Genomic DNA, 24,262 nt, shown 5'->3' with positions numbered 1-24,262 from the left:
GTCTCTTGCATGAATAGTACATGCTGTAACTACTGAGCCACCTCTTCATGTTAAAATGGTGTTTTTTAACTAGTGTTCTCTATGTATATTTTTGTGTGGTTATGTGCATACTTATATGTGTGCACATCTATACATACTTGATGGGTCTGGAGGCCAATATTGGTTATGATCCTTAATTACTCTTTACCTTTAAGAAGGGTCTTTCATTGAGTCTAAAGCTCTGGCTAGTGTGACTGACCAATGAGCTTTGGGAATCTGCCTACCCCCCCCAACCAGTGCCATGTCCAGTTTTGTGCAATGTTGGCGATCAAGCCCAGGCACGACAGAGAGGCACTGTGGCAATCAAGCTACATCCCCAGCCTTCTACTTACAGGATTTCTAGCCATTATTTAAGGGAATACATTTTCAGTAATGTAATAAAAATGGAGGTATGTTAATAGATTTAAGGTTTTACTAATGTTAATGGTCATTTGACAGGTTTGAAATAAATTGAAACTTTTTTTTTCGTACCAGAGGCCTCTTTATTAGTATCCACGACAAAGGGCACATTGCTTCAGTTCTTAATGCATGGCCAGAAGATGTTGTCAAGGTAAGTTATTGGTGACTGCACTGTGGTAGCTTGTTACTGTTTCTGTCCCATGACACAAAGCATAGCCAGGGTCTCATTGTTGTGAGCAGCGTTGTCAGTCACTGTCACCTAATCAATATCTCTGACTTTTCTACAGCTTATTAATTTATTATAAGGCTGTTTGGATACAGTTTTCCTGTCATTTCTTATTTCTTAGTGTTTCACTCTTTGTAAATACAAATTTATAAATACAAATATATAATATATGTATTTGTATTGAAAATGTAGAGCATACAGTTTCTTTAAACAAACTCTTTTTTCATTGTTGTTTTGTTTTGTTTTTGAGACAGGGTTCCTCTGTGGCTTTGGAGGCTGTCCTGGAACTAGCTTTTGTAGACCAGACTAACAAAGATCCGCCTGCCTCTGCCTCCCGAGTGCTGGGATTAAAGGGCAGCACCATCAACACCTGGCTTAAACAAACTCTTTTATTGTATTTTCTGTGTCTAATAATCCATCAAGTTCAGGGTAGGCAGAAGAAATCTGTTAAATCATTCCTTCTATCATTATGACCCTAAGAATCTGTGAGTTAATGAAATTTAAGGTAATAATAATTTTTGATGGTGCATATGTACGTGCGTGTGTGCACGTGATGTGAGTGTGGGTACGTTCATTCCACAATCTTGGTCATGGGATCTGAACTCTGGTCAGGCTTCCGTGGCAAGTGCTGGCTGCTGAGACATTTCCCTGGCTTGATATTGACTGTAACCAGAGGTTTGGAGAGGGTTTTTAAGAATTGACGAGGGCACTGAAGTTCTCGCCAGTCCTTTGTCGTCCTAACAGCCATACCTTAGGCAGTAGCCCTGCTTCTTGCTCTTAATCAACACTAAGCCGATGTCTACATGTTTGGCTTGGTTAGTAGTCTACCTTTATCTGTGGGCCACAAAGCCCTGTGTCCCTATAAAAGCTTAGGACAGTGTTTGGAACAGGCACTAAATAAGTCAGTGTTTGACTGGAATAGCATACTAAGAGTAAGATACAGTCTCTACTGTGTGTTGAACACACATGTCAGGGAGGTGATTTACGAGGTAAAGTGTAAAGTGCATGGTAGAGTAGATGCTCCGTTTGTTCATTCTCAAGATATTTTATCACAGAATTCTTTTTACCCTGTTAAGACTCTTTAGTGTTGAAATATTTCTAATAAGGCATAAACTACGCTAAGATATAAATATCTCACAATTTAAAAAACGTTAGAATATATGATTATAATTTTGTAGATATATGCTTTCATAATTAGGTAGCAGTACTAGGTGGGAGAGGAGCCTAGGGAATAAAAGTTAGGGATAACAACAACAAAATGTTTTTAAAAAACATTTAAATATTCATATTTAAACATACTTCATTTAACATAGACGTGCTATAAATGAATGACAGTGTATACTATTTAAAACCCCTTTCAAAACATTGAAACTGTTGAAAATTATATGGTTTTAGTGCTTTTAATTATATAAATTACTTAGATTACAGGTAATTTATATGATAAATTTGAAAACTGTTTATGAGCGTGTGTGTCATCAGCTATGCATACAGGTGCCTTAGTCTATGACAGTACATTAAATAAAACAATGTCTATTAAATACACACTGGAATTATTTGGATACTGAAAAATGACTGTAAACTTAAGAAGGTCATAGTGCCCAATAATAGCATATATAGTACTGTAAATTAGAACTGCATTGAACTAATGGTATGTGATTACCTTCTCTGTAAAGGCATGAATATATTGATCAATTGAATTCAGGGGAAATTGTGACTCCTTGCAATTAGACAGGGAAAAGTTTTGGAAGATGGAGTATATAGAATATGCAAAAGAAATCTCACCTCTCTTTTTAAATGTTTTTACTTTAAAAACAATTTTCCAATACTTATGTTTTACAGTACACAAAAATCTAAAACAAGTCTCAGCAGTGCATTTTAAAGTGTATCTGACATTAGGGTGTGGAGAAAGAAGCACAGTGCTGAGGGCTGACCCAGGCTCTGGTTCCCTGGGACTACCTGGGTGGCTTATCTAGGCAGGTAGTTTAGTTTTCTGACTTTCCAGTTCATGATCTGTAAAGTGATGAGGAAAACGAGTGTGCTCCAGAGCCCTATTAAAAAACTTTGACTTTCTGAGGATCGGAACGGTAGCCACATTTTCTTGGAATTTGAATACAAGTACTGTGCTAAGTTCTTTACATATCATGATTTCACTTTATGTACCCGTGAATCTATCTAGGTTACCACTATTTATTGGCCGTTTACTGAGTGCTAAATGTTGTACCAGATGCTGGGGTTACAGTGATGAGCGGACAGAGCCACTCTGAAAAGCACATGTATTAGTTTATTTTTAAACTGAGAACAGAGGGGCTGGAATGAGGGCTCAGCAGTGAAAAGCATTAGTTGCTCTTCTAGAGCCCCCAGCTTGAATCCTAGCACCCACAAACTTCCAGTCCAAAGGAATCCAATGTCCCTTTCTGGCCTCCATGAGATCGAACATGCCTGTGATACACAGACATACAAGCAGGCAAAACACCCATACACATAAAATAAGTGGAAAAATAAAAAAGAAATAGAAGCCTAAGTTCATTGTTATTCTCTAGATATTTTGAGTGCAGCATTTTAGAATTTCTAATAAATGAGATTTGTTTTAACTTATATTGTGGCCATGTATCATAGAATGAAGACATTGAATGCATTAATTTTAATGATGATATTAAATTCTGTAAAGTTGCCCTCTACCTACATGAGTAACATATATGGTTTACTGTTATTCCAAGTAAGTAGAAGTGAGTTAGGTAAAATTCATCAGTTTTAGGGAAGGGTCACCAGGTGATATTTTAGTAGACTGTACTGGGCATGCTCCAGACATAGCAGTACAGTGTCAGGCACTGGGGGTAAGAGGTCAGAGCATCTTGGAGCAGAGTTGTGACTTCTGCAATGCCTCATTATGGCCAAGGGGCATCCGCTAGTATGACAGCTGCCCTATGTCTTTCTGTTTGCAGTTTGAGCTCTAATTTCCCATTTGTTCTCTTGATTGAAGACTAAGCTATTTGGGTTGTTTGAATTTCTATTTCACACCTTCTCTTTTTTTTACAGTAATATAATTAATCATACATATAACTTTATACAGTGCTCAACATATATAGACCAAACCTATTTCTTCTCCTCATTCTACCCTAATGACTATTCAGTTTATGTATATTTAATTTATGTTTTCTTGTGGTTCAGTGTTACATTGCAGGGCGTTCATTGCCTTTGGGACTAGAGAGTGGGAAAGAAATGGACTTTTTGTCTTTATCTTTCTTCTAGGCCATTGTGGTGACCGATGGAGAGCGCATTCTAGGCCTGGGAGACCTTGGTTGTAATGGGATGGGCATCCCTGTGGGTAAACTGGCCCTGTACACAGCCTGTGGAGGGGTGAATCCACAACAGTGCTTACCAGTCATTTTGGACGTGGGAACAGAAAATGAGGTAAACACTTTCAGTGTTTTAAAAAGTGGTGCCAAAGTTTGTATTTTGAGATTGTATAATTTTGAACTTCATAAAATTCATTTATTTTTTCTGTTACCCCACTTCCCTCAACCCTGCCTCCAACTTCTATAAGGAAATAGCCTATTCTGTGTTTTTCTCATCTCTGTAATATGCATTATGGTTTATCTGCCTTAGAGGGCTCAAGTGCTCTGAGAAGTATTAATGCATTATTATCTGAAGCACATGAATTACTCTTAAGAGACCATAATTTCTTCCTAATTATTATCTTTACAGGAGCTAATTCCATAGTCCTATTAAGTTTAATCAGCTTGGGACCTTACTATTCTAAAAGTTTGTATTGAGTCTGGAGTTCAACTTTATGTGTACATTGACATTAAGATTTTATTTTAGTGGGGCGTTGGTGGCACACACCTTTAATCCCAGCACTTAGGAGGCAGAGGCAGGCGAATCTTTGTGAGTTTGAGGCCAGCCTGGTCTACAGAGCAAGTTCCAGGACAGGTTCCAAAACAATACTGAGAAGCCCTGTCTTGAAAAACCAAAGAAAAAAAAAGGAGAGAGATTTTATTTTAATTTTCATATATTTTAAAACAAGCTGAGATGATATAAGGAACTCAAATAAAATAAAACCTTCAAGATCTATTATGTATCTTGAAAATTCTAGGAGTTGTTAAAGAGGAATAAAAACTATGAAATAAGTATATAATAATTTAAACAGTTTTAAGCCTGGACCTTTAAAATTATTTATTTTATTCATTTGTATGAGTATTTTGTTTGCATAAATGTCTTTGTACCACATACATGCCTAGTGCCCTTGATGTTAGAAGTAGGTGTCAGATCCACTGGAATTGGAGTTAGAAGTGGTTGTGGGCCACCATGTGTGTGCTGGGAACTGACCCAGGTCCTCTGCAAGAGCAGCCAGTACTCTGAACCAAAGGACTGCTCTTCACCTCCAGTCCTCACCCGCCCCCCCCTTTTTTTACAAGGTTATCAGTATCATGTGGACATAGAGAAACTTCACCACTGGGATCTACAGTAGAGATTCTTACATTGATAGATTGCTTGAGTTATCAGAAACAAATGGTTTAACGAAAGTGGGTCTTAGTATTGTCAAGTTGGCTGGTTGCCTTTGAATTTTCACATTATCTGCTTTTAAAATGTGTCACATTGCCGGGCGTTGGTGGCGCACGCCTTTAATCCCAGCACTTGGGAGGCAGAGGCAGGCGGATCTCTGTGAGTTCGAGGCCAGCCTGGTCTACAAAGTGAGTTCCAGGACAGCCTCCAAAGCTACAGAGAAACCACATCTCAAAAAACCAAAAAAAAATGTGTTACATTATATTGGAGAAATCTAATTGTCCACATTTACTTCCATATTTGTCCTTCAGTGTTAAAAATGCTGTATTATCTTTTGGCATGTGTACATAGATGTGATGTGCATGTGTGTATATCTGTGTTTATGTGTGTGGGAGCATTGTGTATAAGTACCCATTTATGTGTTTGGGAATGTATGTGTGTAGGTGCCCATGTATGTATATGGTAGTACATATGTGTAGGTGCCCATGTATGTGCATGAGAGCGCATGTGTAGGTGCCCATGTATGTGTGTGGATGTGGAAGCCAGAGGTTGAACTGGGTGTCTAGTCACAATAAGGTTTTCATAATGCAAAGCATTCATGTCATTTCCTTTTGGGATGGCTTATAAACTGCAATTCCTTTCTTTTTTCTCTTGTTTGTTTAGGTGAGAATACACAATAATAGGTTTCATCACTGCGTCTTCATATGTATCTGACATTATAACTTGCTCTCATTTGTTCCCCTCCACCACTGACCTCTCACATACCCCTGCTCTCCTCTGGTGGGTTCCTCTTTAAGTTGCATTTTGTTAATATTAATTTTTGACACTCAAATCTCTAAAAATGCACTACTTTTTCAAGTATCAATTTTCTTAGTTAAATTTTATGACAAATAGAACAAACTTTCTGACAAATATATTATTATAATTGAGGAATTATTTAGCATTCTAATTTATTTCAAAAACAGTCTTTTTCATAAATTTAAACTGTTATACTTATTTTTCTCCTTTTTTTGCGTGTGTGCATGCATGTGTGTGTGCAAGAAAGACAGAGGATAGCCTGTGGGAGTTGGCTCCTTCTCTCTACCCTGTGAATTCTGGGAATTGAACTCTGGACATCTGGCTTTGTGGAAAAGCCCTTACCCGCTGAGCTGCCTCAATTACACTTCTTTATGTTATGGGCTTCAGTTATCAGTGTGGGAAAGAGAAAAGTGAAGGGACACATTTTCCCTCAATGGTGTTTTTCTTTTTTCCTCTAAATCTCATATTTGTGGGCTAAATATATTCCAGACTTGGAAAAAGTATTTTAATATTGGCAGCCATTAGTAGCAAGCACACTGGCAATTTAACCTCGGCTGCCCAGAAGCCTGCCAGTGGGTTATTTAAAGAGTTCTTGTGTCTTAAGGAACAGCTGGCTTTACAGCAGTCTTGGGTTTCAGGTTTTATATTTTACATTTATGTGGTTTAACGTGCTAGCTTCCAGTGAGCAAAAAACCTTAACTACTTGGCAAGTAGTACAATTGCAGGTAAGATGTATTGGTCAAACCAAAGGAATTTCACAGTGAGAGAGTGCTATTAATAATTATACCAGGACAACAGGTGTGTGCTTAGCTGTGGTTTCTATTGGCTTTAAGTAAACCCTACTTCAGAAGATTCAAGTAGATGAACCATCTTATCATCACCACACCTGAAAGAATGTATGTGTCTGTAACAAAGTGTCTCCAAAATCATTACTGTTTTATTAATGCTTATGACCCTGTAAACTGTAATTTGGTCTGGAAGAATAGGAAAGCTTAGGTGGCTAGGATAAGTGTACTTTCCTCCATCTAAATTCTCATTTATAAATTATTTATATTACACACACACACACACACACACACACACACACACACACACACACACACACAAAACACAAGGATTTCTTTGTCAGACTCTATAAACTTTTCATACCAGTATCAAGGATGGGTCTGAAGTTAGGGTCTTCTCATCCAGACCAGTTCTAGATGAGGCTTGGGGTTTGCATCTTCGCTTCGGCTGTTTTCTTGTGGTCTTACATCAGACTTAAGTAATGAGTCAGGAACAGACTAATGACCAACATTCCTGAGCAAATTTGGAGGAATAGGAGTCCCATGGTTCTAGAAGTTCCATAGCCAGTAAGGCCTACCTGGATACCAAGCCACCTGTGTATGGCCCAGTGTTGTTTCCTCAGAGTGGGTTTCTGTAGGTCATTGTTTTTGGGCTTTTATTTTTGCTCTCCTGTGAGTTCTTGAGTCTGTCCTCTGAGATATTCTTTCCCTTTCCTAAGAAAAGCATTTAGAGTTTTTTTTAAGCAGTGCTTTATAGTTTCCATTGTTCAAATCTTACATATATGCTGATAAATATTTCCCTGTGAATTTTGTGGTTTGGGTTACTGTTGTAAAATACAGGTATAGTATATTTTTTCAACTGTCTACTACAAATATGATGAGATACATTTGTTTCCTTATATTGTTCTTGTATCCTATGACTATATAAGGTAATATACATTCATGGATTTTGTAGATTACTGCTATTTTCTATTTACATAATTATGTGTATACAAATACAGAGTGCTAGTTCTTCCCTTTCCAGTCTGTGTGCTTGTCTTTTTCTTTCATTATTGTAATGGCTAGCATCTCTAATGTAATAATAAAGAAAAGTGACAAGGACAGATATTCTTGCATTGTTCTGAATTTGAAAATCATTAGCTGTGTTTTTTCATATTCTTAATTTACTGAGAATGTTTGTTACTAATAGGCATGTCTTACAGTCAACTTAACAGTTGATTTATTAAAATGTTAAGGGTTATTTATGCCAATACTTGAACCTGAGAATGCTGTCTCAGGTCTGTCAGTTTAAGAAACAGCAAACTATAAGGTTTAAAAAACTTAAGAAAAACTTGGTCAAGCCTAAAAATTCTCTCTTAAGTCAGTCAGTAATTATATAACAAGTATACCCAAAATGTTTGAAGATTTCATGTTTTGAAAATGGAAATGCATGAAAATAATTGTTATCCTTCCATTTATAAGCTGTTGTAAATCTTTAAAACTCAAATTATTTCTTTGTGTGATTAATTTCACCTATAAAATCTGAATGGAGCTTTTCTAATGAGCATCACTGGCATGTTTTAATTACTTTTCTTTCCCTCAGGCTAACCTAGAGTGTTTTAACAATTAGTACTTATTTTTCTTATTTTGGATATGTACAGTATGGCAGTGAAGTAAGTAGTGACTGTGGGCTAATTATGAATCAGTATGCCAGGATTTTATTTTTGTTTCTATCTCTCATAGAGATAGTGAAACAGGCTAAGCAAAAGTAAATGATTTTCTCATTGCTAATTCTTTTTATGGCAACTGTTTCCTTAACACTAGGAGTTGCTTAAAGATCCGTTGTACATTGGGCTGCGGCAGAGGAGAGTGAGAGGTCCTGAATATGACACATTTTTGGATGAATTCATGGAGGCAGTTTCTTCCAAGTATGTAAAATTTTTATTTGATTTGAATTGAATTTCAAAAGTCTGAAACCAAGCTACATAACTATTAAAATCTTCCAAGTTTGATTTAGCATGGTTTAGTAGTTAGATTTGATATAGATGAAAGAAAACTATCCCCTCCCCCACCCTTTATAACTTTTCCTGGTCAAATGGTAGCATCATGTATGTGTCCTCAAAAGCTATCTCTGTTCCTTTCCCCCAAAGGAGCCTTGTCTTTAGAAGAAATACGTGATGGTTTCCAGCCATACTTCACTGAACCCACAGAGGCATACTTGATGGGAAGTAGGGAACTGGCCATTGACAGTAAATATAAAAAGGAAGCCTTTTCCTTTTTTACATTTATGGCAGTCTGCACTTCTTTCTGGCTGCTGGTAAAATTGCTCTTCATTCAGGTTTGTGGATGATACCGGACCCTTTTGTGGTAGGGGAAGAAGAGGTGAGGTTTGAGTGTGAGTATACAACCCCATAGCTGATAATGGAGGGAGAACCAGGGTGTCCATCACAGTTTATGCATCTCTACTTAAATCTACATGTGATTAAATGTACTACTGTATTATCATCTAATGAGTTAGCATTTGATTGCTGGCCTGTAGTACTCTTAAGACTTTCCAGGTTTTTCCTTAAGGAGATTCTGAGATAATTTTAGTAATATACCCAGAGGGAATTTTGTCATGCCAGCCGACAGTCATTCAATTTGTTAGTGTGCAGCTGTAAAACCATTATTATTTAAAAATACATTTGTACTTTGGTGGGTTTTTTGTAAATAACTATCACTGGGATCTCATGTGACTAGAGTTTCCTTTTGTTTTTTATAACATTGTAACAAACAGAAGAAAACACTTTGTTTCATCAGTCTGCACAGTATTTTAATACATTGAATTGTTCATCATGGGATTTAATGCATAGTGTGCTTTTAAATCAGCATGGACTACTTTAAAAAGGACATGTTTGATTAATTTGTTATTTTCCTATGTATACATTAAGCTATACTTAGACATAGAAATATTTGAGAAACTTAAGATCAAAATTATGTCATATCATTCATTTCTACTTATTTATTCACATGTAAATTTAAATGTTTTATCCTAAAACCTTATATAAGGTTGTGATTATCACCTTTGTGAATAACAGCATAATCAAGAGATTGTTTAGGTAGTGCCATGAAGCCATCTAAAAGAAAAGGAAATGAAACTCACAACATATTTTGCTTTTTTTTGTTTGTGAATTTAAAATCTACCTAAATAAGACAAGCTCATTATATTTACAGGGAATTTATTAAGCTCCTAAATGATGATGCATAAAGAAAAACTGTATGGAGACAATGGAAAGCTTTCTAGAGAAACTGAGATAGGTACTAAGCAGGAATGATTTTTCAGTGCAGGGTCAGAAAAAAAGTTTTTATTTTTAATAATAAATTGGGAGACATCACTGCTTTTGTTTTCTGTTCTTCCCATCAGTTCCGTAACCACTTATAAAACAATGCTCTTATAAATTAATACTTAATATTAATTATAAATTCTTGGCTAATGACTCAGGCTTATTACTCGTTATCTCTCTCTTATAAATTTGCCAATATTTACTGGTATGTATATCACCATATGAGTGTGGCTTACTGGTAATATTCTGGCAACTTGGTGGCTCCATGGTGTCTCCCTGACTCTACCTTCTTTGTCTTTGAATCTTTGTTTGAATTTCCTGCCTGGCTTTATTCTGCCTGGCCATTGGTCAAAAAGGCTTTATTCATTAACCAATAAAAGCAACACATTCACAGCATACAGAAGGACATCCCACATCAGGGGGATTATGGTGCTAGAGAGAGATGGGTCAGTGGTTAGGGGCACTCACTGCACTTCCAAAGAACCCAAGTTCAATTTCCAGCACCCCAATGTGAGTCACAACTCTCTGTAACTCTAGTTCCACGAGATTTGACACCCTCAGACAGACATACACACAGGCAAAACACTAATGTACATAAAATAAAATAATTTAAAATTTTTGGGGGATTACTTAAGACATATGAAAAGAAAAAGGATTAGTGGGCTCAGCATTAATTTTTTAATGTAGAAAACATCTATAGTCAAGAATTCTTGCTCATGCCTACAATCCTAGGAATTTGGAAACTGAAGCAGGAGGATTGCTGTGAGTTCCAGTTTGGCCTGCACTATATAATGAGACTGCTCCAAAACAAAAATGGGAAAAAGGAGAATATATCTGGAGGAAATCGGGAATTATACTTCTAGGTCCTTACCAGAGAAGAGTAACAGAGACTTAAAAAATATCATTTTGATATTGTCCCTTGAGAAGCTTAAATTCATGGTTGGGGTGTAACTATTGCAGCTGGAGTTACCGGACACCAGACTGTGATGGAATGTACTGAGTGCTTTGGGGACCAGTGCTTATTGGAGGAAGAAGGAAGAAATAGATGTGAAATAAGGGAGCAGCTGTACCGCAGCATGGACCCTACACACCTGGGGTAGTAGCATTTGAGACCACCCTATATGCTACTACACACCTGGGGTAGTAGCATTTGAGACCACCCTATATGCTACTAAGATTGTTAGCAGCCACTAGTCTTGCCATGCCCCCACCACCAAAACCACTTCCTAACTTACTATGTTGGCAGTGATGGGGTGGGTGGAGTGGCATTAAATCATCTTTCTTTGTTTGCTCTATGATAGCTCTTACCATATAGGTCAAAGCCTTGTCATGGATATTGTGACACACTTCTGAAGTATGAAATTAGAATGTCTCAATGAGAAATCTTTCACAGGATAGATTTGTGGTCTCATTTCAACTTTTCTGAGCACCAGGTTGGGGCTGCATTATTACTTCCCTTCATATTGCTTCTAAGAAGGGGAGGGAGTGGGAGTGTCTGGTTAATGTTTCAGGTCTCCAGATATTACTGTAGACTCTGGCAAGAGTCCTCAAAGCATCTGAGCACTTCCCTCCAGTGTTGCTTCCTGCTTAAGCATCGTAGGTCCCTCTGAAGATCTGGGGATGGCCATGGAGTCTTGCCAAAGTATTGAGAAGTCTTGCCTTCTGGAAACTAGGCCTCTTCTCCCCGTGAATTCTGAGTAAAAGATTAGTTCAAGTTTGGAAATTGCACAAGCAATCGCAACTTTATTGCCTTAACTGCTTTCGATTGTATAGCCATTTGTCTTTGATTTCTTTTGGTGGCAAACCCTGAGTGGCAGCCTCTAGGAAGCGGTAGCTATCTATATAGTTCTCATAAGTGTGCGTCATTCTCACATACACTCCTATTGCCTCCCCAAATGACAGCTGCACCCATCAGACTTCCTCCTGGAGTCCTGTCACCCTTCTCACTGCTTATCAGTAAGCCCAGTTATGTATTAGCTTTGTTTTCTGTCCACTCTGGCCTCCTGAGAGCCAGAAATAAGCTTTTCAGTAATTTGGGGGCTTTTCTCATCAGCATGTTCCATGTGGCTTTGATACTTGATATGTTTTTCTTTGTTTGTTTTTCTTTTTTCTTTTTTTGTCATTGTTGTAGAACATAGTCAGCTGATGGGGTTTTTTTGTATATAGTTTGTACATTCCAGAGTGTCTTTCTCTGAGCCTAGTAATCCCCACTTCTGCCATCCATGGCAATGTTCCTGGCATCTCAGCCACATTTGGTATGAGCCATTGGTTTGGGTAGGCGTCTAGCAATCATCTTAATAGTTACTTTGTGCTGTATCCAGAGATTCTTGCTGGTTGTTACACACTGCATCTTTGGACAGTGTCTAAAATCACTGCCTAACATTAGGGTTCACTACCTTATCAAACACCCTCAGAATTAAACTCAGTTGTACTGTTCCTCACTAATACAAGCTATCTAAATCTGTTCTTCTGGGATACAGTTGTTCTCTTCCTTTCTGAGTCCCAGCATGCCCTGCATGGCTTCTGGTATCATATGATGATCTTACAGGCCCAAGAGGGGTCTGGAGGAGATTCAGAAATTGACAGAGCCTGGAGGGAAAGTCTCTGTCTTCAGCAACAGTGAGAAAAGAAAAGAAGACTGCTCCTGTGAGGCCATAAAATGGTGTTGACTCTGAGGAGACAAGAGTTGGGGAGACCAAGCCAGACATCCCTCCCCATTCACTCTACTACGACTAATATAGCAGGTTTGCCTACATGGGAATCTTGGGTGCTCACTGCTGGCTAAGCGTCCTGTTCTTGCCATCAGGGTCTTCTCCTAAAGGACCCACAGAATCTGAAAGTTTCTTTGTATATGCAGTAATTTGCTCTCACATCTTGTGTTCTTTTCCTTTTATCCTTTTAGTGTCATTTCTCAAGAACTCTTTGATGTAACATTCCAGGTAACATTCTTTTCTACTAATACACTAAGCAGGTCACCCAGGAGAGCATTTTACCAGTTGGGCTGCCACCTTGTGCTGTTTACTACCAGTGAAGGGATCCTTATGCCCATCGGGGACTGACATAGGACAAAGGACACATCTTATCACCTACTTTTCCAGACCAGTCCTGGTACCAGATGTCATAGACTAGGTTACCTGGGAGGCATATTCTGAAATAATGCCCAGTGTTTAAGAATTTTGCAAGAAGTGCCTTTGAGATTAACTCCCAGGGAAGAAAGACAAGGAAGATGCTGAGTGGTTCTCCAGGTACAGCAGCCTCCACTCTCTGCCGGTAGAGAACTCTACCAGCTACAGCTGTTGCTTTGGGCTGCACTGGTCTGTGTGCTTCCTTCTCAGTAAGTGGATATGGGTCATCCTGGGGAAGAATAGGCCATGCTTTGTAGTCAAGTGGACTGTGGTGAAGTGGCTTTCTGTGGCGAAGGTGATCCATGGCATATCAGTGGGCAATCTGGGTGTCATTTTGTGTATCTGGTACAGCGACTGAATCAGGACATGTTAAATAGCCTCAGTATTGACTAACATCTTGCAATGAGTAGTGTAGCATATAGCACTCTTTAATGTTTGTCTGTGTGGGGCTGGAGTGATGGCTCTGTGGTTAAGAGCACTGCCTGCTTTTCTAGAAGACCTGGATTCAATTCCCAGCACCCACATACAGCTCACAACTATCTGGAACTCCAGTTCCAGGGGATCTTACAGCCCACACAGACATACATGCAGGCAAAACACCAATGTACATAAAGTAAAAATGAATTGTTTAACAAAATTGCCTGTTCAACAGTTTTATCTCCTGACTGAAGCAATTCTATATTTGAGATTATAAATTAAAAAATAAAGAAAAACTTTAATCTCCACACTGACAGAATTGTGACAGAATTTCTTCACTTTCATCTGTGATCTCATACCCTTCTCACATCTCACCATGTGCTCTCTTGGACTTGAGTTTTCCCTTTTCCTTCTCATGAAACCTCAATATAACTATTCGTCTCTGCTCCTTAGTGATCTCATCTAATCAGAGACTTTCTGTTTGTCACTCTTAAGTCTGTATTTCTAGCTTGGTCATCTTTCTATTCCAGAATGTGTGCTTATTGACTTCTCTGCTTGAATCTGTAGACCATGCTTGTGTAATGCATCTGATTCTGGGCACCCGCTCTTGCACCCATCTGTAAGCCTGCTTCTGGCTTCACCTTTTCCATTGCAGTACACACCCTATTCTTCCTGTCCCTGAGAATAAGAATTATCACTCCACACATAGCCTGTTTGCAAAGCTTTTGCAATTCCAGTATATCCAGGATTTAACCTTTTTTTTTTTCATTGCCTGTTGCTTAATCTCTCTTCTTGGGATTGTTGTAGATTCCTAATTGGTTTCACTGCCTCTCCACTTGGTGCCCTCCAGTGTGTTCTTAACACAGAGGCCAAGATGGTTCTATGTTGAGTAATTTCTTTGCTCAGAACTTGGCAAACCTTACGATCGCCTACAGAATGAAAATGGGCTTTGTCCTAACACAAAAGGCCCTGTGCTGCCTGGCTTCCTGGTGCCTTCCTGAAGTTGTTACTGTTTTCCCTTGCCTTTGTTAATGTGGCCTGCTGTTCTCTTCTAACCCAAGTGAGGTCAAGGTGTGTTGTGCCATCTGCTCAGAATGCTACCATCGCCTGTGTGTCTGCCTGGTTTCCTACCAGGCTAGCTGTCCCACCTTTGAAATTCCCAGGGATCTGTTTTGCTCAGTGAAGCTTGCCTTACCAACATGCTTAAATATTACCCTCAACTCATTATCTTCATTCTCTGCACCAATCAATGCCAGATTTGTTTATATTCAACCTTTTGTGCTCAACATAGATTCCTGCACCATGAGAACAGTGCCTCTTTCTTCACTGCCAAACTCAGTTTCTAGATGTCACCTGATATGCCATAAGTACTCAGTATGTGAAATAGATGATAGAATTTGATGTATTTCATTTATATAACTTAAAATAAAGGTACGAATAAAGAAGTTCTGACATGTTTAAAAAGCCTTTTTTCACGGGCGTTGGTGGTACATGCCTTTAATCTCAGCACTTGGGAGGTAGAGGCAGGTGGATCTCTGTGAGTTCGAGGCCAGCCTGGTCTACAGAGCGAGTTCCAGGACAACCTCCAAAACAATACAGAGAAATCCTGTCTCAAAAAAAAAAAAACCAAAAAACCTTTTTCATGTGACTTTGAGAAATAGTAAAGTGTTCTCTTACATATTGTATATAGTACACACTACTAATATAGTATGCATACTGCTAAGGTTATATTAAATTTAACACAGATAGGAGCCTGTCTGTATTTTTTTGAGTTTGTTTTATGATTATACTTCTTATCATGTCTCTTTTTCCCCAGAATAGGTAGAAAAGTAGGGACAGCTTCTACAGTGTTCTCTACATAGGAATGTCTCTGAAGATCATTAATTAAATGAGTAAAAAGAAAGATTACCTTTCTAGAAAGCCTGAAAGAACTAGCTCTGTTTGCTCTTTAGACAGTTTCAGTCTAGCTCATCCTGGCCTCAGACTCACAATCCTCAAATCTTAACCACATGCCTGCTGGGAGTATGTGGGATTATGGTTTCCAGCTACTAAATTTTTTAAATAATAATTTTTAAAAACTGTTCACCAAGGACCGCTTTTTAAAAAGTTGTCCTCTAAGTGTTTAAAATTAAAAGTCGCTGGGAAGCAGTGGAATGACTACAGAGATGCCTAAACAGCATTTAGAAAACTTCCTGCAATCTTGGCTGCCTCGTGGGTTTCATTTAATTTGTTGTATACCATCTAGGAGAAATAATGTTTGTCTGAAGCCATGCCTCCTGCACCTTCCACAAGGTGTGATGATGGGGTTTTTTAAGGATAGCACCTTTTTACTGGATTGCTGTTGAGCTAACACCTTTACTGTGCACGGGAAGCATAGCAGATAATGTACAGCGTCTAGTAAGCTGGTCATAGTTCTTAAAGATCACATACCAGGTTTCAGAGGAGCAAGGTACATAGCCCTCCACTTAGCAAGAATGTGCCTACCAAACTATCTTGTTTTTTAATTTTGTAAAAGTTTAATATGACAGGAATAACTTTCAAAATTATGAGTTTTATGCTTTATGTTATAAATATTTTAAAGAGATCACTTTGAAAATATTATACAAGAGAAGAATTCATTTTCAGTAAAATAAAAAATAATGTTTTTGGTTGTGAGCCTTTAATGACGCCCTGAACGTGGGTGTCAATGAGGAGGCCTAGGCAATCCATGGGGCCTTGGGTAGTAGATCAGCACTCATCCGTGTCACACAAATGGACTTTGGGTGCCCATCCCACAGTGAAAGACTGGACTCTTCGGGGAGGGTCTAGGCCCTGCCCTAGATGAAATGACAGACTATGGACACCCCCCTGGGGAAAAGAGGGGCGATTGGGGGAGGGGGCAATAGGGTGCATGGTGGGATGGAGTGGGAGGAGGGAGCTGGGATTGACATGTGAAGCAACCTTGTTTCTAATTTAAATTTAAATTTAAAAATAAAAAAAAATATATATGTAAAGAACTACATTTGCATTTACAAGTACCAATAACTTTTAGCATAACAATTATTTTAACGGGAGTGAGTGTGATACATACAAAATGGTTCTTTGAATTGCTGAATACTATAAAGAGAAATAGTTATAGAAAAATAATAACTAGCCCTGAAATGTGCCAGGAATTATTACCTTTATCCTTATGAATTAACTAATTTGCCAGAGAACATTGAGGCATATTTAAGAAATATTATTTTTAGGTGAAGATTTTACTAAGTTGCTGTTATTTTCCAAATGTATCTTTTACTTACTATTGTTAACATCGTCTTTTTTCCTAAATCCTCCATTTGTAAACTTACATGTTCCTCACCCTCACACATGACTGTCGTTATCTCCACTGCAATCCTGACTCTGCACCAAATCTCTAGGCTCCGTACAGACAAAGGTTTTAGATTTTTCTATTATTATTGCACGCATGTGTGTGCATGTGTGCTCAGACATGCAATGTATAGGTCTGACTCTTAGAATAGAAATGTTAGCAATGTGATTTTTTTTCTGAATCTATAGAGCCCATGTCTCAAGACTTGTGAGAATAGAAACCTGGGCTTCCAAGGCAGTGCTTAGGTCCATCTACTTTATTTTAGTCTAATGAAATTATTTGTCTTCCTGCAAGCTTCATTTCTTGCCTTGTAAGCTTTAGGAAAATATTACACAGGAGAGTGTGATGGTTGAGATATTAGATCAGACACAAAGTTACCTTTATTAAGTGAATAGCAACTGTGATTCTTATTTTCTAGGTAGGATGGCTAAGTCTAATAATTTAGTTTCAGTAGGCTGAAAACTTTAGCTTAATATAGATGGAGCATTCAATGGTTGAAATGATCTAAATTACAATAGTGATAAAAATCACCCAGCAGTTGAGATTTCTGGTTGCTGTGGCAGCTCTATCACTCATTCCATGGAAAGATTGCCTGAGGGCACATTGATGTGGGAAGAGGCAATGGAATTAAACATTCCTCAGTGTTCCAACTCGGACTGTGGTGGAAGTACTAACCCTACACGTGCTTTTGATACTCTGAGCCGGCAGTGTCGCAGCATTTGATGTATTAGTGTGTCAGCTGAAAGTGTTAACTGCCACTAGAACAATTATCATTCAGTATGTTAAAGTCTTTTCTGTATAAATGTCAGCTTTGCCTTGTTGCTTGAAGTTTTTCATTGAGCTCAGGAGTCAAATTTGGCAGAACAATTGATACCAGAGGGAAAACTCCCTAATCTTTGTTCTGCATTTCTTTGTTGTTGTAATTTATCTATTTATATGTTTTTTGTTTTTATATCCCAGACCCCACCCCCAACTCCCACGCCCACCTCCTCCACTGTTTCTCTTCAGATGCGGGCAGGCCTCCCATGGGTATCAGCCAGCCGTGGTCTAGCAAGTTGCTGTGGGTCTGGGCACCCCAACTTCTGTTACAGCTGGATGAGGCAATCCAGTAGGAGGAGTGGGTTCCAAAAGCAGGTGACAGTCAGCGACAGCCACTGCTCTTACTGTTAGGAGTCTCACACAAAGACCAAATTATACCACTGTAACATATATGCAGAGGGCCAGGTCACTCCTATGCAGGCCCACTGGTTGTCACTTCAGTCTCTGTGAGCCCCTATGAGCCAGGTTAGTTGGTTCTGTGGGTTTTCTTGTGGTGCCTTGACATTTCTGGTTCCTACAAGGGTCCTACAATTCTTCTTCCTCCTCTTCTGCAGGACTCCTTGAGCTCTGCCTAATGTTTAGCTGTGGGTCTCTGCATGTTTCCACCGGTTGCTGATGAAGCCTTTCTGATGACAGTTGGGTTAAGCACCAATATACAAGTATAGCAGAATATAGGCATCATTACACTGACTTTTTTTCTCCTTCCTTCCTTCCTTCCTCTTGCCATTCCTGTTTGGTTCTCTCCTAGGTCTCTGGGGTACCCGACTCTGGGTCCTGGCCCTCAGTTGGGAGCTCCCTCTCATGTTACGGGTCTCCAGCTATGCTAGCCTTTAGTTGGTCACTCCCACAGTTCCTGTGCCATCGTTACCCCAGCACATCTTGTAGGCAGGACAAATTGTAGGCGGAAGGATTTGTGGCTGGGTTAGTGTCCCAGTCCCTCCTCTGAAGTCTTGCCTGGTTACAGGTAGATGACCAGTTCAGGTTATGTATCCCTTATGCTAGGAGTCTTATCTAGGGTAACCCTCATAGATTCCTGGAAGTTTCCATTGCTCTAGTTTCTAGCTCATCCCGGAGATGCACCCAGATTTCAGTCATCTCTCCCAGTACTATCTCCCTCCATCTTCCTCCAATCTGATGCCTCCTATTCCCATCCCACCCCACATTCAGACCTCCCGCCATCCACTGGTGATGTCTATTCTGTTTCCCTTTCACAGTGAGATTCATGCTTTCCACCCCCCTCACCTTGAGCCCTCCTTGTTGCTTGGCTTCTCTTGGTCTATGGATTATAGCATGGTCCTCCTTTACTTTATGGCTAGTACTCACTTATGAATAAGTACATATCATATTTGTCTTTCTGGGCCTGGATTATCTCACTCAGGATGATGTTTTCTAGTTTCGTCCATTTGCCAGCAAATTTTCTGATGTTGTTTTTAACAGCTGGGTAATAATACTTGATTATATAAATGTACCACATTTTCTTTATCCATTCGTTCGTTGAGGAACATCTAGGTTGTTTTTAGTTTCTGGCTACTGTGAGTAAAACTGCTATGAACGTAGTTGAGCATATGGTAGAGCGTCCTTTGGCTGTATACCCAGGAGTGGTGTACCTGGGTCTTGAGGTGGATTGTTCCCCAATTTTCTGAGAAGCTGCCACACTGATTTCCAAAGTGACTGTATAAGTTTGCACTCCCACCAGCAGTGGAACAGTGTTCCTCTTGCTCCACACCCTCACTGGCATGAACTTTCTCTGTGTTTTTTATCTTAGCCATACTGACAGGTGTAAGATAGAATCCCAGAGTCCTTTTGATTCGCATACCCCTGATGGCTAAGGATGTTGAACATTTCTTTAAATGATTTTTGGTTATTTGAGTTTCCTCTGTTGAGAATTCTCTATTTAGATCTGTATCCCACTTTTAATTGGTTTATTTGGTTTTTTGATACAAAGTTTCTTGAGTTCTTTATATATTTTGGATATTTGCCCTCTGTCAGATGTGGGTTTGGTGAAGATTCTTTCTGTCATTCTGTCCTTTTGACAGTGTCCTTTGCCTTACAGATACTTTTCAGTTTCAATGTGTTAATTGTTCTCTCTCTCTCTCTCTCTCTCTCTCTCTCTCTCTCTCTCTCTCTCTCTCTCTCTCTCTCTCTCTCTCTCTCTCTCTCCTCTTCTCCTTCTGCTCCCTCCCATCTGCCCCCCACCCCAATCCACTCTTCCTCTGTTTCTGTTCAGGATGAGGCAGACCTCCCATGGGTGTCAACAAAGCATGATAGGATTGTGTCCCCTTTATATCAAGGCCGGGCAAGTCAACTCAGTATGGGGAATAGGCTCCCAAAAGCCAACTCAAGTGTTAGGGACAGGTCCTGATTCCACTGCTAGGAGTCCCACAAGTAGACCAAGCTACACAACTGTCACACACATGTAGGTCGGCCCCTTGCAGACTCCCTTAGCTATTGGTTCAGAGTGTATGAGCACCTGTGAGTCCAGGTTAGTTGTTTCTGTGGGTTTCCTTGTCATGACCTTGATTCCCTGCCACATACAATACTTCCTCCTGCTCTTCAACAGGATTCTCAGAGCTCAGCCCAGTGCTTGGCTCTGGATCTCTTCATTTGTTTCCATCAGTTACTGGGTGAAGGCTCTCTGATGGTAATTAGGGTAGTCACCAGTCTCATTACAGGAGAAGCCAATTCAGCCTACTGATCCACTGTTACTACAAGTCTTATGGATTCCTGTGAATTTCCCTGGCACCAGGTTTCTCCCTAGCCCTGAAATGCCCCCACCCCATCAAGACATCTCTTTTCATTACTCTCCCCTCCATCCCACCCCCAGCTTAACCAGGAGATCTCATCTATTATCCCTTTCCAGGGGAATCCATGTTGACCTTAGTGCCTGTGAGATTGGTGTTCTGTTCAGAAAGTTGTCTCCTGTGCCAATTAGTTCAAGGCTGTTCCCCACTTTCTCTTCTATCAGGTTCAGTGTATCTGGTGTTATGTTAAGGAATTGATCCACTTGGACTTGAGTTTTGTGCAGAGTGATAGATAAGGATCTATGTGCATTTTCTACATGCTTTCTTTTTACCATTGTAAAATTTGGGCTTCTTTGTGTACCTCATATTATTTCTTTTATATGTTTTATCTTTCTGTACATTATAGATTACCCATAACCTGTCAGCAATTTACTTTTTATATCACACACAAATATAATAAAAATCCTGTGAAGTACTTTTGCCTGTTTTATTGCCATTGTATCCCCTGAGCTTGGGTCCCAGTAAACAATTGTTGACTATATTTGGTTTATCTGTGGTGTGTGATCAATTGTGGTTAAACTCCCAAACAAGTCATGTAAGCTGTGGGAAAGAAAGGCAAGAAAGTTAATTGGGATGAGTAGAAATAAATATCATTAGCCTACATTTTCTCTCATGTCTTAGCTTGCCAGTTATGTTCCACTAAGAAAATGTCCATTGGTTTCCCTATGAGTTGGCAATAAATAGTGAATTTACAACATAGCTATTCCAAGTAACAGAATGCACCATAGGCCTCTAGTTGCCCAATAACAGCATTCCTAATTCCTCCCCACTGTTCTTTTTCTAATTATTTCACTTACCCACAACATATATCATTGCTATTTTGAACAATCTTTTTTTAATTACTTTAATTTTAAATAGCTTGCTTCACTCACATGTCAATCCCAGTTCCCTCTCCCTCCCCTCCTCCCGCACCCCCCTCCTCATCCCCCCCATCCTCCCACCCTATCGCCAATTCCTTCCACATAGGGGATATCCAGAGTCTATCATTTCACTCAGGGCAGAGTCAGGCACTCCCCTAAGAGTCCAGGCTGAGAGAGCATCCCTCTTTGTGTTGTGGACACACGAAGTCTGTTTGTATGCCAGGGATAAACACTGTCCTACTGCCCAGGGCCCCATATTTTGAACAATCTTATAATTAGGCCAACTGAGGAAAAGAAAAAGATTTTATTTCACCTTTACTTATTCCCTTTCCAATTTTCTTCCTTCCTTTGTATCAGTGCTGTGACCCCTTAATACAGTTCCTTATGTTGTGCTGACCCCCAACCATAAAATTATTTTGTTGCTACTTTATTAATGTAATTTTGCTACAGTTATGAATCATAATGTAAATATCTTGATATGTGGCCCCTGTGAAGGGGTCATTTGACCCCTGAAGGGACCATGATCCACAGGTTGAGGACTGCTGCTTTATGTAATTTCAGTATCTTAAATTTTCTACCTATATATCTTTCTTCTGTCTTAAAAACTCTTAACATTTCAATAAATTTCCTCAAGTTTTCTGTGTCTATGATAGTCTTTATTTATGCTGTGCTTTTGAAGGATAGTTTAATTATTGTTGAACAGTAGATGTTTTCTTTCACCACTTAAATGTCTTTCTTTATGCTCTTACATGATTTCAGAAAGGAAGTCCAATGTAACCTTGCTCCTTCTTCCTGTGTGGGAAGATAGGGTCCCCTTACGACTTCTTTCAAGATTTGCTATTTGTCTTTAATCTGAAGTTTGACTTTAATATGCCTACATAAGAATTTATATTTGTCCTGATTTATGTATGCTTTCTGCACTTCTTGGGTCTGTAATTAACTTTGTAAGATTCTCAGCCATTGTTGCTCGGGTTCTTTTCTTCTTTGTTGTTTCCCATGTGCCGACGCCACACTTTTCTGATTGTTCCGCAGTTCTTGACGATTCTGCCCTTTTATTTCTTGCCTTTTCTCTGTGTTCCAGAGCTTCGGCTGGCAGCTTTTCAGGCTTACTTGTTCTTTCCTCTGCCGTGCCCGCTCCACCGATGAGCCCATCAAAGGCAATTTTCAGCGCGATGACTTTGATTTCCAGAATTTCCTTTTGAATCGTAGAGCTTCAGTGTCTGCTGATGTTACCCATATGTTCCTGCACGGTGTCAACTTTTTCGAATTAAGCTCTTCATAACTGAGTCATAGTCGTCTTAAGTTCACGGTCTGATTGTTCCAAAATTGCTGAACATCGTTTTGCTTTGTTTCATGTGACTGTATGTGTTGTCTTGTATCTATTTTTGTGATTTGTTGAAAGCTGGGCATGGTCTTTGGAGTGTCAGGAGCTGAGGTACATCTATATCTTAGCTGACTGCTTTGCTTATCTGACTTGGTTAGGTTATGTACTGTCCCTCAGTGCTCTTCTTTTCATTTCAGTTACTGTTTTTTTATTTTTTTATTTTTTATTTTTATCATTTTTTAATTTTAATTTTAAATAGCTTGTTTTACATGTCAATCCCAGTTCCCTCTCCCTCCCCTCCTCCCACACTCCCCTTCCCCCCTCCCTCCCACCCTATTGCCAAATCCTTCCACATAGGGGATATCTAGAGTCTGTCATTTTACTCTTGGTAGGGTCAAGGCACTCCCCTAAGAGTCCAGGCTGAGAGAGCATCTCTCTTTGTGCTATAGGCACATGAAGACAGTTTGTATACCAGGGATAGACACTGATCCACAGCTCAGGGCCCCATAGGTTGCCCAGGCCTTCTCACTGACACTCACATTTGGGGGGGTCCAGATCAGTCCCATGCTGGCCTCCCCACTGTCGTTCTGGGGTCCAAGAGCACTCCCCTGTTCAGATCAGCTGTCTCTGCTGGTTTTGCCAGCCCATTCTTTGCCAATTTGCTCATCACTCCTCTCTCTCTGTCACTGGGTTCCTTGGGTTCAGTTCAGTGCTTAGTTGTGTGTTTGCCTCTGCTTCCATCAGTCACAGGATGAAGGCTCCCAGATGGTTATAGACATCAAGTTCATTATCAGGAATGGGCATTCGAGGTGGTTCCTCCACTATTGCTTAGCTTGCCAATTGATGTTATACCTTTAGATCACTCGAGGTCACTCTGGTGCCTGATCTGTCTTCGATCCTATGATTCCCACTTCCCCCCTATTCTACCCCCACCCCCTCAACTTCCTGTTCCCCCATGACCAACTCCCTTCCTCTTTTGCCTTTGGATTTTCTGAGATTTCTTGTATGGCGTTAGAGACTTGTAGGCATTGAGCTTTTCTCTCCTGTTATCCTGGAACCCTGTTTAGGTGCTGGGCAGGGCCTGTGTAGTTTAGCCCTGTATTAGGTCTCAGTCTTTTAGTGAACTTAAGTTAGGTATTTCCTTGCCCATGTTATAAGCTAGAGGATGCTACAATTGAGTATTTCTCTTCCCCTAGGTTGCTTAGGTTTTGGTAACGCCTCAGTAAATTGTCTTGGATGAACAGATGTCTCCTGAGGGAAGTCCTTATGAAAACAATATTGTAGCGTTTTCAACATGGATACTTCCCACTTCATCTGCACAAGGTAGCAGGGCCTTTTTCAGGTCTTTGCAGTAAACATCTAATTCATGAAGGTGTGACTAAGGCAAGATACCCTGAACTGTCTCCTACAGGAAGAGCCAGAAGTGCTCCCACTATTTGGTCCCAGCAGCGGGGCTGTGCTCCTGACTTTCCAATATGCTTCTCTTTCCTTCCTGTTCAGACAACTCAGTGGGTCATG

The 24,262-nt window shown here is 39.7% G+C and overlaps 1 protein-coding gene across 2 annotated transcripts in view; it reads left to right on the top strand.

The window, feature by feature from the left end:
• Positions 1-24,262, top strand: part of Me1 (malic enzyme 1) — a 114,515-nt gene that overhangs the window by 45,805 nt on the left and 44,448 nt on the right. For both annotated transcript variants that reach the window (XM_040739629.1, XM_040739630.1), the window contains 3 exons: positions 514-589; positions 3,914-4,075; positions 8,554-8,657. In XM_040739629.1, coding sequence (XP_040595563.1) covers positions 514-589; positions 3,914-4,075; positions 8,554-8,657 — 342 coding nt within the window. The remainder of the gene's footprint in view (positions 1-513; positions 590-3,913; positions 4,076-8,553; positions 8,658-24,262) is intronic.

Source organism: Mesocricetus auratus, unplaced genomic scaffold (genome assembly GCF_017639785.1).
Source record: "Mesocricetus auratus isolate SY011 unplaced genomic scaffold, BCM_Maur_2.0 Super-Scaffold_100691, whole genome shotgun sequence".
In the NCBI taxonomy this organism is placed as follows: Eukaryota; Metazoa; Chordata; class Mammalia; order Rodentia; family Cricetidae; genus Mesocricetus; species Mesocricetus auratus.
The sequence above is the reverse complement of the archived record's forward strand: the minus strand, read 5'-3'. Positions and strand labels throughout refer to the sequence as shown.